The sequence below is a fragment of the Solanum lycopersicum genome, chromosome 4 (genome assembly GCF_036512215.1).
Source record: "Solanum lycopersicum chromosome 4, SLM_r2.1".
Classification (NCBI taxonomy): Eukaryota; Viridiplantae; Streptophyta; class Magnoliopsida; order Solanales; family Solanaceae; genus Solanum; species Solanum lycopersicum.
In genome coordinates this window covers 64,841,231-64,854,213 of record NC_090803.1, presented here as the reverse complement: position 1 = coordinate 64,854,213, position 12,983 = coordinate 64,841,231, and the positions used below count along the sequence as shown (strand labels likewise).

The 12,983-nt window shown below is 32.1% G+C and overlaps 1 protein-coding gene and 1 pseudogene across 1 annotated transcript; both read left to right on the top strand.

Moving 5' to 3' along the window:
• Positions 1-6,175: 6,175 nt before the first annotated feature.
• Positions 6,176-10,479, top strand: Nramp2 (metal transporter Nramp2). The gene is made up of 4 exons (NM_001321237.1): positions 6,176-6,976; positions 7,493-7,629; positions 7,733-8,385; positions 9,778-10,479. Exons 1-4 carry the CDS (start codon positions 6,369-6,371, stop codon positions 10,000-10,002), a joined length of 1,623 nt encoding a protein of 540 aa, NP_001308166.1. The 5' UTR covers positions 6,176-6,368; the 3' UTR covers positions 10,003-10,479.
• A 680-nt stretch (positions 10,480-11,159) lies between these two features.
• Positions 11,160-12,737, top strand: LOC101256772 (metal transporter Nramp2-like; annotated as a pseudogene).
• Positions 12,738-12,983: the final 246 nt, after the last annotated feature.

Genomic DNA, 12,983 nt, shown 5'->3' with positions numbered 1-12,983 from the left:
CTTAATTTGAAATAATATGATTTTACGAAGGGATAATACATAAATATATTCTTTAAATTTGCTTTGAATTATATTTATATTCTTTAATTTTGGATATGCATAACATTTAAATTTGTAGAAAGTTGAACAAATAGACACACATGTACTACAGGTTATTCTACATGTCATTTTTCATCTTACGTGGTATCCTAGGTGTATTTTGCCATGTAACACTCATGTTTTTATTTATTTAAAGTTGGATAGTTAAAGTGCTTCTTTGTGCATTATAAAAGTTAAAAGTTAAAATTAAAATTTGAAGTCAAATTTAGAATTCAACATATATTTTATGCCTTTTATGAATGTTCTTTTTTTATATAGAATTTTGTTCCAAAGCAGAAAATACGCAGACAAATATCTTAAATTTTAGGCTTTCTAAGTAAATAAAGAAAGTAAATTTGCACAAATTACCTTTTTGGATGCCACACTTTCATTCTTTTTTTTAAAAAAAAATTATTAACTTAACTAGTAAAAATTACTCGAACTTCACGCGTGAATTTAATATCGTGAAATTTATAAAATAATATTTAAAATTTATCAATCATTAATAATGTTAAGAAAAATGAAAAATTATTATATATTATTATTTATTTTTAATAACATAAGCATAAATTAATGATTGTAAAAACACATAGCAGGATCTATAAAATAAATAATGATGTCAGTGACTAGTTAGCCACTCAAGGGGAGCAAAATACACACATATTTAGTTGTGAAGAAGAAGAAGAGGAGGATCTCTCTATTTAAAGACAACAAAGAATAATGTGAATTGATGATTATTGTGCCTTATCAGAAAGGTTACAACTATTTTGAAAAGTTGCAACGTTTTATGAAAGTCATAATTTTTTGTAAAAGTCGCAACTATTTATTAAAATCACAATTTTTCATAAAAGTCATTGATTTTATGAAAGTCGCAACTCTTAATTAATTCACAACTTTTCATGAAAAAGAATAAATAATTTTATAAATATAAAGAAAATTTCAATTTGTGATAACACACATATGCGAGCTTAAGATTTTCTTTTATACTTCTTAACTAATTAAAGACATAATTTAAACTGCGGCCTAACAAAAAGTACTATAGGAATTTGAAAAATAAATCTACCAATAGATCTAGACTTGCATTAGAATAACAAAAATATAATTTTCTTTAAAAGATGAGATTGGATATGATCAAAATGTCATGATGGACAAGGAGAATAACAAATAAAGCCAGATAACAAGTGGAGTGAAAAAACTTTGAATGATCTAATGGTGCTGCTTTAAGATGCCACCATTTCAGTTTCGTGATTAAAATAGAACCATCTACTCATCAATCTTGAATAAATTTGTGTACGTGGGGGCAAAAGAATGTTTCTCATGCTAAAAATGGTGTGACCAAGTTAGAAAAGGCCCAAAAATTCTGATCCCTCTTCTGCTCTTATTTACATGTCGTTCGTATTAAAAATAATTTGTTTTTAATTTTTGTTCTTTCATCAAATCAATGCATAATTTTTTATTTTATCCTGAAGAGTTATTAACTTTGAAAGTATGAATTTAAATAAGAAAGCTAAATAATTTATTTCTCATTCTTTGATCAAATTAATTGATTAAAACAAATTAATTCATGTTCATTTATTAAAAATTTGACTTCAAAGAAACACTAAGTAAATATACAATGATAAACTTACACAATTTTTTAAAAAATATGAAAATTTACATGATGACAACTAAATATGAACGAAGGGAGTAATGTCGCTCGTGTATCTTAGACTTGTGGCAAGAAATGGTACTTTAATACTATATTTCCATTTTTTATTAGTATTTAATTTAATATGCTTTATTTGAGCTGATGATTTATCATATAAACATTCTCTTGTTTCATAAGGTAGGAATAAAATAAACAGATGTGGACTCAAAGACAATGAGTGCACCACTAAAGGCATATCAATGTTAGTTAAACACCCCACCATTTAATTAAAAAGGGAAAACAATGTATTTTGTGATAATTAATTAGTAGATCTTTAGGTAAATAACTTAATATTCAATCAAATGCATCATTTGTTTCTTTTGTAACATGTGTGTCAACTGATAACATTATATTAGTTTTTTTTAAAAAAATTACATTTACATAAAATACCTACTTTTATGAAGAGATCAAACATTTATATATATATATATGCGCCTTTAAGTTAGTACATATAGGTATACATCACCCTTGACGGAGCCATCTAATGATCAGAGTTCCATCCGAACCCTTTAGGCAGGAAAATTATATTATTTATATGATTAAAATGATTTTTTAGATATATAGTAGATGTCGAACCTTTTTCAACTATTTCATATGTCTACTTCTCTCGATTTTGAACCTTTTATTAAAAATTCTGACTCGAGCACTATTATAAACACTCTCCCCGCTACTTCTTCGGAAAGTTAGATGACTAGTTAGTTGATGCTCTAGAAAACAAAAGCAGGAATATTTGAACAGAATAAGTATGATGCGTTCTTGCTTTCGTTTTACAATTGGAAAAAAAAAAAAACTTTTAAAGACCAAAGAACTACATTTTGATAATATTGAGTATATGACATAAAATTCTATTATGATATGTCCCTCATACTTTTGTGCATTCATACTTTTCCTTTTTTCCCCCCTAAACGACGCAATTATTTGCCTAATGAATTACGCAATTCGATTGTGTCCTTACATTTTCAAAAGTCTATACAATAAGATCCATTTTTCATGACTTTTTTTCTATTCATACGTCATAATTGGTATTTTGTGATTTAAATTTGAGCAGGCAAATTAAGCGGAGTTATATTTAGGATTTTGGAAAGATGAGTCCATGATAACGAAAAAAAAACGTATTTAAGATACAAATTTAAACGGTTTGACTTTTAGGTTTTTAGTATGAATAGTTAAATTTTAAAAATTAAAGATCTAAAATATTTATTACTACTAGTTTTTTTTTTTAAAAAAAATGATTTAAATATTTGATTTAATTATGTTAATTTTTTAGGATTTTTTTATGTACACTCTTGAACTTTTAAAAATTAAAGAAAAAAATTAATTGAAACGTCAAAAGTGTTCGCGATAATCATTTGACGAGGTATTGCTTAAACAATATATAATATAAGATATAAATTTATATTCCAATTGAAGAAGTGCACCAAATCATCATATGATACTTTGAAACTGGATTCACACATTTATGTTTAATAATTTTTAAAAATATGACACTACTATATATGATTTAGAGAGGGAAGCATGGATTTAATTGAACCCGTAGAATTCCCTCTAGATACACATATGGAATTAAGACCCAACTTATAATTAAAAATGAGGTAGATTTAGAAACGAAAATAAAAAATTTATTATAATCCAATGATTTAAAAAGCTAAAATTATACGTTACGTGAGTAGTAGATTTAAAAACGAAAATAAAAAATTTATTATAAGCCAATGATTTAAAAAGCTAAAATTATACGTTTCTTAGTCACGATAAAAGAAGATTTTGTCATACATTAATATTATAACCATTATGCAAATAATAAATATCACCAAAAAAAAAAAACACAATTCACGTATAATATTTATCCACTTTAATTAGGTTGTAATGCGATATTCTTCTCTGTTCTTCTGAATAAATTGTTCTTTTATTATTTTATACGAAGTTACTAACAGAAAAAACAAAATAATGTGTCTATTTCTTTGTACTAAAGATGAATCCACTTCGAGAAAAGGATTTTAATAAATTATTGATTGCATTAAAGATACTTCTAATGCTTTAATAAAGAAATTTTGTACTAACCGCATTCTATTTTATTTATCACATTTCGAAATTTAAAAGTAAAATAAATTTATTTTTAATTGTAAATTTTAAATTTTTTATAAATCTTATAAATATTTTGAATTATAAATTATTACGAATTGTAGTACTTTTTATGTAGTTTATAAATAAATAAATTTTATTTTAAAAAAATTAAAGATTTCATGCACAAATTTCTGATCAAACTTAATCTGTTTGACTCTCAAAATATAAAAGTTTATCATATAAATTGAAACAGAGAAAATAACTAACGTGAATTAAAAAGTGAGATGAGCATAATCGCTTTAATCTTAATTATATTTTTCGATTTTGAATCTATAATCTCAAAACATAAAAGTTATCATATAAATTGAGATAGAGAAAATAACTAGCGTAAATTAAAAAAAAAAAGAATAATCGCGTTAATCTTAATTAGATTTTTCGATTTTGAATCTATAATGATAAAATTCTTTTGTTAGGGGTGTAATAATTTTAAAAATAAACTTTATAAATTATATATTTAAATTTAATCAAAACTTTTTATTTTTTTAAAAAAAGTGACCACAATGCCTTCTCTCCATTTACACAGTGATGTGATATGACACAGCAAAATTGAATTATTTTTCGAAAAAGAGAACTTTTGGGAAAGAAAAATTAAAGCGACAAATTTCTTTATCTTTTTAACTTTTATTCTTTTTTTTCAATCTTTTGCCTAATTAAGCACTAATTGATTATCAAGTACTCCTATCAAGTAAAGAGTAGCTTAATATAAGAAAATTATATTTTTTAAAAACTATTTTCTGTTTTGATTTATCTGACACTTTTTATTTTATGAGAATTAATTATATTAATTTTAATTGGAATTCACGCATACAATTTTTTAAATTCTTTGAACTTAAATTTATATATATTTTGATAATTTTAAATATTTTAAAAAATTATAGTCAAAGATAAACTTGTATAAATCATAAATTCAAAAAATGACACTTAAATTAAAACCGAAAAATACTACTTTTTATATTTCATTTTAGGTGACATATTTTTGGGGCAAGTCATATAAAGAAATCAAGCTCCACGTGTCTAAGTCAATGAGGGAGACTCTCCCCTCCCCCACACACCTGGAAGCATATTTAAGCGTGAATAATATTAATGAAAGTCTGACATTATTAAAAAGAAATTAAAATAATTTCATTTTTAATATTCTGTTAAAATCAATTCAACTAACTTTATAAATTCAGCTCAAAAAAATAAAAAATGCATAAATTAATACAGACAAATTAAAATTTTAATTTTTCAATCATTACGAAGGACTCGACAAATAAAAATGACACACAAAGTAGGATGAAGAGAGTAATAAGTTCAAGAGAACAAGGTTACTTTGGCAGTGAAGTGTTAGAATTCAATATCTATATATTTATGATTTTATATAATGTTCTCGATTATCTGTGTAATAATAGTCAAATTTATAATTAAATATTAACTATATTTCTCACCATATTTATAAAATTTGAACAAAAATTATTGATTTATATTTATCCAAAATGAACCTTCTAGATTCATCCTTGTTACAATATCTCAATTTTAAATTAGTTGAGTTTGATTGCATGAATCATGAATGTTAACTTTAAGAATAAGAAAAAAATTTGAAAAGTATTATAAATTATAATTTATTGTATATTAATATGATTAAAAAATACAGGGATAATGTCCAAGTACTCCTCAACCTATGTCCGAAATCTCAAAGACATACTTATATTATACTAAGGTTCTAGTACCCCTGAACTTATTTAATTAATAATTTTTTACCCCTTTTTAACCTACATGGCACTATCCCGTGGGCCTAATGATGGTTAACTTTTTTTTTCAAACCACTGCCACGTAAGTTAAAAAGGGTAGAAAATTACTTATAAAATAAGTTCAGGGGTAATAGGACCTTAGTATAGTATAAGTGTCTATAGGATTTCGCACATAGGTTGAGGAGATAGTTGTGCATTTTTCCAAAAATATATATTAAGATGTTAATCAAAGTTATTATAATTTAATTCTAAAAATAAAAATTATGACAAATAATACCGAACAGAGTATCTATTTTGTAAATTATAATTTGCTCATTTATTTAAAGTATATCAATGTTAAGAAAATTATATGATTATCACTACTTGTAAATTTTTTTGTTTATAAATAAAAAAACTACAATCTAAACTATTCAAATTTTACATGGAAATAAAATTTTAATTTCACAACATTAGTCTAATTTTATATCAAATGTTGATTCCGTAAATTTGCAGGATAATTTAGAACATCCGAAAAACAGCTGATACAAAATATATATAACGACCTTTACCAGGGAGTGCCACGAGCCCGGCACAAGACCTTAATCTTTCTTTATCGGGCATATTTCTGATTCCTCCACCGCCGACAACCACCGTCAGCGCAACCGCAACCGCCGCCGCCGCCACCTTTTCTCTAACATAAGCCTCCTTTTATAACTATTACGAACAAAGGATTACCTGAACTGAGGAATTCCGGTTACTGTTACAATGAGACAATGAGCTCCCCTCAACAGCAAGAGAATACCTCCCCAGATTCCAAAGAGGAAGAATCTCGCCACCTTCTTACCGCTCCGCTGCCACAGTCAACCTCGCCGTTAATTAACGGCGATGCCGATGACGGCGAAGAAGAATTTGTGTACGGATCTGGGGAGAAGATCCACGTCGTTGAATTCGATTCAGTACCGATCGACGGTGTTGATTATAGCACGGTGCCTCCATTCTCGTGGAAGAAGCTATGGCAGTTCACGGGTCCTGGATTCTTAATGAGTATAGCTTTTTTGGATCCGGGGAATTTGGAGGGGGATCTGCAAGCTGGGGCAATTGCGGGTTACTCTCTTCTATGGCTGTTGTTATGGGCTACTGTTATGGGTTTGATGATCCAGTTACTTTCGGCCAGAATTGGCGTTGCAACAGGACGGCACTTGGCGGAGCTTTGCCGGGAGGAGTATCCTAGATGGGCTGGGCTTCTACTGTGGTTCATGGCTGAGGTAGCTCTGATTGGAGCCGATATTCAGGAGGTGATAGGGAGTGCCATTGCAATTAAGATACTCAGTCGTGGGGTTTTACCACTCTGGGCTGGTGTCCTTATTACTGCTTCTGATTGGTAAATTTTCGTCTACTTGACTTGTTTAGCTCAAAAGATCACTACTTTAGTTGAAATCAGCATTTATTCAGTAGTAGTTTTATTTTGTTTGCCATTTGGATGCTAAATGCACAGTCTGTTCAATGCTCATGAACTGAGATCATAGTTTGCTTTTGCATGTAGAATGTTTCTTCTTCATGCAAGGGTTTTTTAAATGTGTTTCTGTTCTATATAGAGACTTGTATGTAATGCAGGTATGATTACAAGATTTAAAGAACCCTTTAGTTTGCCGTAATAGTTTTGGACCTGAATAGAGGGAGTGGAATATGGATACAAAGGATTCATGTAGCAAACCCCATCTTTTCAGGATTGAGGTGTAGTTGATTGGTTGATGTAGTACCCTTTAGTGGAATAATCTGCTTTGGTGTTCTTGTTCGCGTTACATACCATCATAAGGCTGAGCTTACGATTGCATGTTTCCGTTGTTAATTGATCAATCTGTTGACTAGTTTTTCTTTTGTTCTGTTTTGTAAACAGCTTTCTTCTTTTGGTTCTTGAGAACTATGGTATAAGGAAGTTGGAAGCTGTGTTTGCTGTTCTTATTTCGACTATGGCACTGTCCTTTGCTTGGATGTTTGGAGATGCCAAACCAAATGGGAAGGAGCTTTTAGCAGGTGCTTTTCTTATTTTTAGCATTTGTTTAGTTTAATTACATGGTATCATATTGGGTACGCGCTGATGTGTTTTTAATTCAATCGTATTTCATTATCCTCACAGGTCTCTTGATTCCAAAACTCAGTTCAAGGACAGTTCGGCAGGCTGTTGGAGTAGTTGGTTGTGTAATAATGCCTCACAATGTCTTCTTGCATTCAGCTTTGGTGCAATCCAGAGAGATCGATTTGAAGAAAAAAGGGCAGGTTCAGGAGGCACTGAATTACTACTCCATAGAATCTTCCTTTGCCCTTCTTATCTCCTTTATGATCAATTTGTTTGTTACAACTGTCTTTGCCAAGGGATTTTATGGCAGTGAGCAAGCTGGTAGTTTAGGCCTTGTAAATGCAGGGCAGTTTCTTCAAGACAAGTATGGTGGGGGACTGTTCCCAATTCTCTATATTTGGGGCATTGGGTTACTGGCAGCTGGGCAGAGTAGTACGATAACTGGTACTTATGCTGGACAGTTTATTATGGGAGGTTTTCTAGATCTACGTTTGAAGAAATGGCTTAGGGCACTGATTACTCGAAGTTGTGCCATTGTGCCAACAATCATTGTCGCTCTGATTTTTAATAGATCTGAATCATCACTCGACGTTTTGAATGAGTGGCTTAACGTGCTTCAGTCTATACAGATCCCTTTTGCGCTTATTCCCCTTCTGACATTGGTGTCCAAGGAGGATATAATGGGTACTTTCAAAATTGGGCCTGCTCTCGAGGTAAGGTCCCCTTTCCCATTATCTTTAGTCTTGATTTCATGTCTATTTACTTTCTTAAGATTAGACATGGAACTGTCTCAAGCACGGTCAATTCCTGTTGTTCTTTTTTTCAGATCAACTCTGATTTAAAACTTCAAGTCATCTTAGTTATTTGGAGGCAAGCAATTTTGTCCGAGTTTAATGTCAGAAAGTACAGATTTTTAAAAATGTTGACAGGGAACGGAAAAAATCCAAACTATAAAGTTGGCTAAAACAACCTAGTTTCTGATTAACACCACGAGCGACTCATTTAGATATGTATAAGCTGCTTGTTAGGTCCATTTTAAGGGAAAACGGACAAATATACCGCGAACTATCGTAAATGGTTTGTAAATACCCTCCGTCATACTTTTGGGACATTGGTGCCCCTGCTGTCCAAAAACTAGTGCATATATACCCTTTATACTAACGAACATACACGTATCATAATCTTATCCACCAATCGACATTTATTAAATATTGGATCGACGGATAATATTGTGCAACGTGCCCCTATTTAGTCTTTCTTTAGAGTGAAGGGCATATATGCTCTAGTTTTTGGACGACGGACATCAATGTTCCAAAAGTATGACGGAGGGTATCTGCATACAGTAGTTTGGGGTATATTTGTCCTTTTCCGTATCATAAATAGTTACACAATCAAGTCACTTTTTTGCATTTCAGTGTAGGTATGCTTCTAGAAATTTGAATTATTTTACTTAGTTTGATCAAGTAGTCTTTTGCTATGATAATGGATCCTTGAATTGTTTTGGTGTACCCTGTACTGAATGGGTGTGATATGGTATATCAGTATTTTGTTGCAAGTTTTTCTGACTATAATAAAGATTAGTAATACTTGCATGTACCCTTTTGACTAGATTTCGGATGTGTATCAACATCCTAGTCCATACAGCTTAGGTCCTATGCGTGTTTGGTGTCTAAACTCAATCTTTTGAAATTAATGATATATATTTATCAGAGTCAGAGTCACCTTGACTAATCTAATGGTCATTGCTGCCTCCCACCAGCACAATAGCAGTTAACTTTGTACATCATAGCTTAGACAGATTCGAATAAATAACTAGCTTCTTTTGTCTCTACTGGAAATTGAACGTTTGTCTTGATGGTCCACTCCGTCTTTCATTGACCGGCTACATGGTTATGACTAAGACAAACTACATAAAATGTAGTCCTTTCAGAGTTATCTGGTTCATTGGTTAAAATTATTGCGGACTAAGTTAACCTTATTTCATGTGTGAAACCGTTGTAAAGTCATTAGCATTTCAGCTTTTGTATCTAAAATTTTGTACAGTCTTGTTGAGTGCATATTTTTATTGTGAATCCTATTTTGAACTGCCTGTTCTGTTACTGTAGAGAGTTGCATGGACAATTGCTGTACTTGTGATGGTGATAAACGGCTATCTTTTGCTGGACTTCTTTGTCTCTGAGGTCAACGGACCACTGTTTGCTTTTCTGGTTTTTGCTGGGACTGCAGGTTATGTTGCCTTCATTTTATACCTTATTTCACATGGGGGTGGCAATGTTGCCAACTGGTTCAACCTACTCCGCACAAAAGGATATAGCTATGCTGGTCAATGAGACATCTAAGACAATACATTCAATCAAATCCAGACGTCGTAAATATAGTAAATCACTACATTGCAGAGAGGCCATGGCCATGGGGAAGTTTGATTACTGAAGCATTCTTTTCATCTGAAGAGGTTCCAATTTCTTTATGTCCTAACTGTCATAATAGCTTTTGAGAAACTGCCAGCGTTTGCTTTTAGCTGTAGGTTCCCCAAAAGAAATAATGGAGCAAACTATCCCGGATATTGACAACAGTTATATATAGAGGATGAAGAAAGTATATAGTCCGCCGGATGAAGATACTTGTTCATTGCAGGCGTAAACAATCCACAAAAAAATGTTGTATTTATCGAATAGAGACGCAGAACTTTAAAGTGATTAAATTTTTTGCAAGAAAATTTTCTATTGTGCAGTAATGTAGTTTTTGGTTCAGCTGATTATAATTGACTTACATCAATACAAGTGAAGTGTTTGGATCTTTTCTTGTGATGGACATGGCTTCTCATTTTTTAACTTGGTTTGTTGTAAGATGGGAGTAACCTTTCATTTTGTGCTGTATTTGGATGTTTTTGATACCAAATTAAGGGGAGTAAAAAAGGGGGAAACGCCTCTTTTCATTTACGCAATTAGGTGGACTCAAATTTTACATATTTTGGGTCCACCTACTTACTAGATAAAAATATTTTGGTCCACCTACTTATTAAGACAAAAAGAGGTTGTCCGTTGTGTGAGACACAAAATAAATCCTTCAAACTGATATTATTAGTAAAGCACATTCTGATGATCTTAACTCTTACGCACTATCACCCCCGTACCCTATTGTTAATTAGAGATTTCAACGAACAAACTATACTTAACAAGTCAATTGAGTTTCTTTTTATACTGTCATTGATATTTGTCTGATTTTGACTTGACTTGATATCGAGTGAGATATACATGAGGTGAAGGTGCATTAAATATATCGAAACCTATCGACATTGCTTTCGATAAGCGTATTCCTCCGGCTTCATGACGTGAAAGAGAAAAAGTGCAAGAACAAAATAAATGCTAATGATGGTCCCCGACCTTAATCACCGAGGTTGATGGATCATATTGTTAATTTATATGACAAGATGTAAGTTCTTGGTCATATTAGTGCAATAAAAATTTGAGAAAATACACGTACAACTATGGTGAATTCTCCATCATCGGAGCATGATGGCGTTGTAGAAATCAACAAGCATGTACGAGAATCCAATCGTCTATTATCTGAAGAAGATGGTGATGATAAAAATGAAATTATGGCCATTGAAATCGAGAGAGATGAGGCCTTTGATGTGGTCCCGCATTTCTCATGGAAGAAGTTATGGGAGTTTATTGATGTCTTGCCTTGAAAATATGAGCAGGACTCTGTACTATAAAATGTTTTTGGAGTCTATTGGTCTGTTGCTCAGATGACAATCAGGGGCGGAGCCAAAGGGGGTCAGTCGAACCTCTTCTTTGAAAAGTTACACTACATAGATAGGGAGAAAATGATGTTTTTTTTATATATTTATAAGTTGTTGAATCTCCTTTGGTATAAGAATTCCTTAGTTTTTGAATGTCCTTATTTAAATTACTAGCTCCGTTTGTTTTTTTCGAATAACAGCTTCATCTTCTTATTTCTGGAAAATTATGGAGTTAGGAAACTAGAAGCGTTTTTCGCTGTTCTAATTTCCACTATGGCATTATCCTTTGCCTGGATGTTTGCTGAAACTAGGCCTAGTCGCAAGGAACTCGTAATAGGTCAGAATCAGGCTTTCACATGTACGTTTCTTTATTAATGTAGTCTATATCAATTCTATTCCAACAATTAAATCCTTTAGCTGGAACATTTTTCAGCTTTTTTGCTACCTAGACTCAGCTCAAAGACAATTCAGACGGCTGTTGGAGTTATTGGTTGTGTCATAACTCCTCACAACGTATTTCTGTACTCCGCTTTGGTGCAGTCTAGAAAAATTGATCTCAAATAGAAAGACAAAGTGCAAGAGGCACTGAGCTACTACTCAATCGAGTCTTACATTGCTGTTTTTGTTTCGTTCTCTATCAATTTGATGGTAACAGCTGTGTTTGCTAAGGGTTTTTATGGAACTTCGCGAGCTGATAGTATAGGTCTAGTAAATGCAGGGCAATATCTTCAAGAAAGATATGGTGGAGGGGTTTGCCCACTTCTCTACATATGGGGTATCGGCCTTTTGGCAGCTGGTCAAAGTAGCACCATGACAGGTACATACGCTGGACAGTTTATAATGGGAGGCTTTCTGAATCTGCGGATGAAGAAATGTATAAGCTCAGTGCTTACGAGGAGTTGTGCCATCGTCTGAACCATAATTGTGGCCATCTATTTCAATAGATCAGAAGATACACTCGATGTTCTGAACGAATGGCTAAACGTGCTTCAAGGCATGCAGATCCCATTTGCTATCATTCCTCTTCTAACATTAGTGTCAAATGAAAAGATCATGGGAGCCTTCAAGATTGGGAAGCTCATCGAGGTTAGGGATCAATATCTCTACATATTGATTTATAATAGAAATTGCTTTGTTAACGCGCCTTTGAGCACGATGATGATCCTTCCTATGCACTCAACTGTAACATGTTAGTTTGATTCTCCTTCATATAGCCTATATAGGCTAGAATCTGTTTATTCTCAAGACAGACGCATTTTTGAATTTAAGACGGAGGAACTCATGCTCAGTATATCTCATACACTTCGATTCTTGATTGTAGAGAACTGTGCAGTAGCTGCCCTGGTAATAATGATCAATGGATATGTCATGTTGAGCTTCTTTCTTTCTAAAGTTAATGGCCTGTTGTTTGGTTTTGTGGCTTGCCTGGGAGCTTCTGCATATGTGGCTTTTCTTGTTTATCTCATTTCCCAACGTCATAACCACGCAGAGTTGAATGGTTTTACTCACCTTACAAACTGAGTCAACAGCTTGAACCCGTGACCTCCTAGTCACACAGCCCTTTTG

Excerpts from the sequence above, each read along its gene's own strand:
- Nramp2 (NM_001321237.1), top strand. The coding sequence starts at position 6,369 with ATGAGCTCCCCTCAACAGCAAGAGAATACCTCCCCAGATTCCAAAGAG. Across the intron at positions 7,630-7,732 it reads TGGGAAGGAGCTTTTAGCAG|GTCTCTTGATTCCAAAACTC; the intron begins GTGCTTTTCTTA and ends TTATCCTCACAG. Across the intron at positions 8,386-9,777 it reads AAATTGGGCCTGCTCTCGAG|AGAGTTGCATGGACAATTGC; the intron begins GTAAGGTCCCCT and ends CTGTTACTGTAG.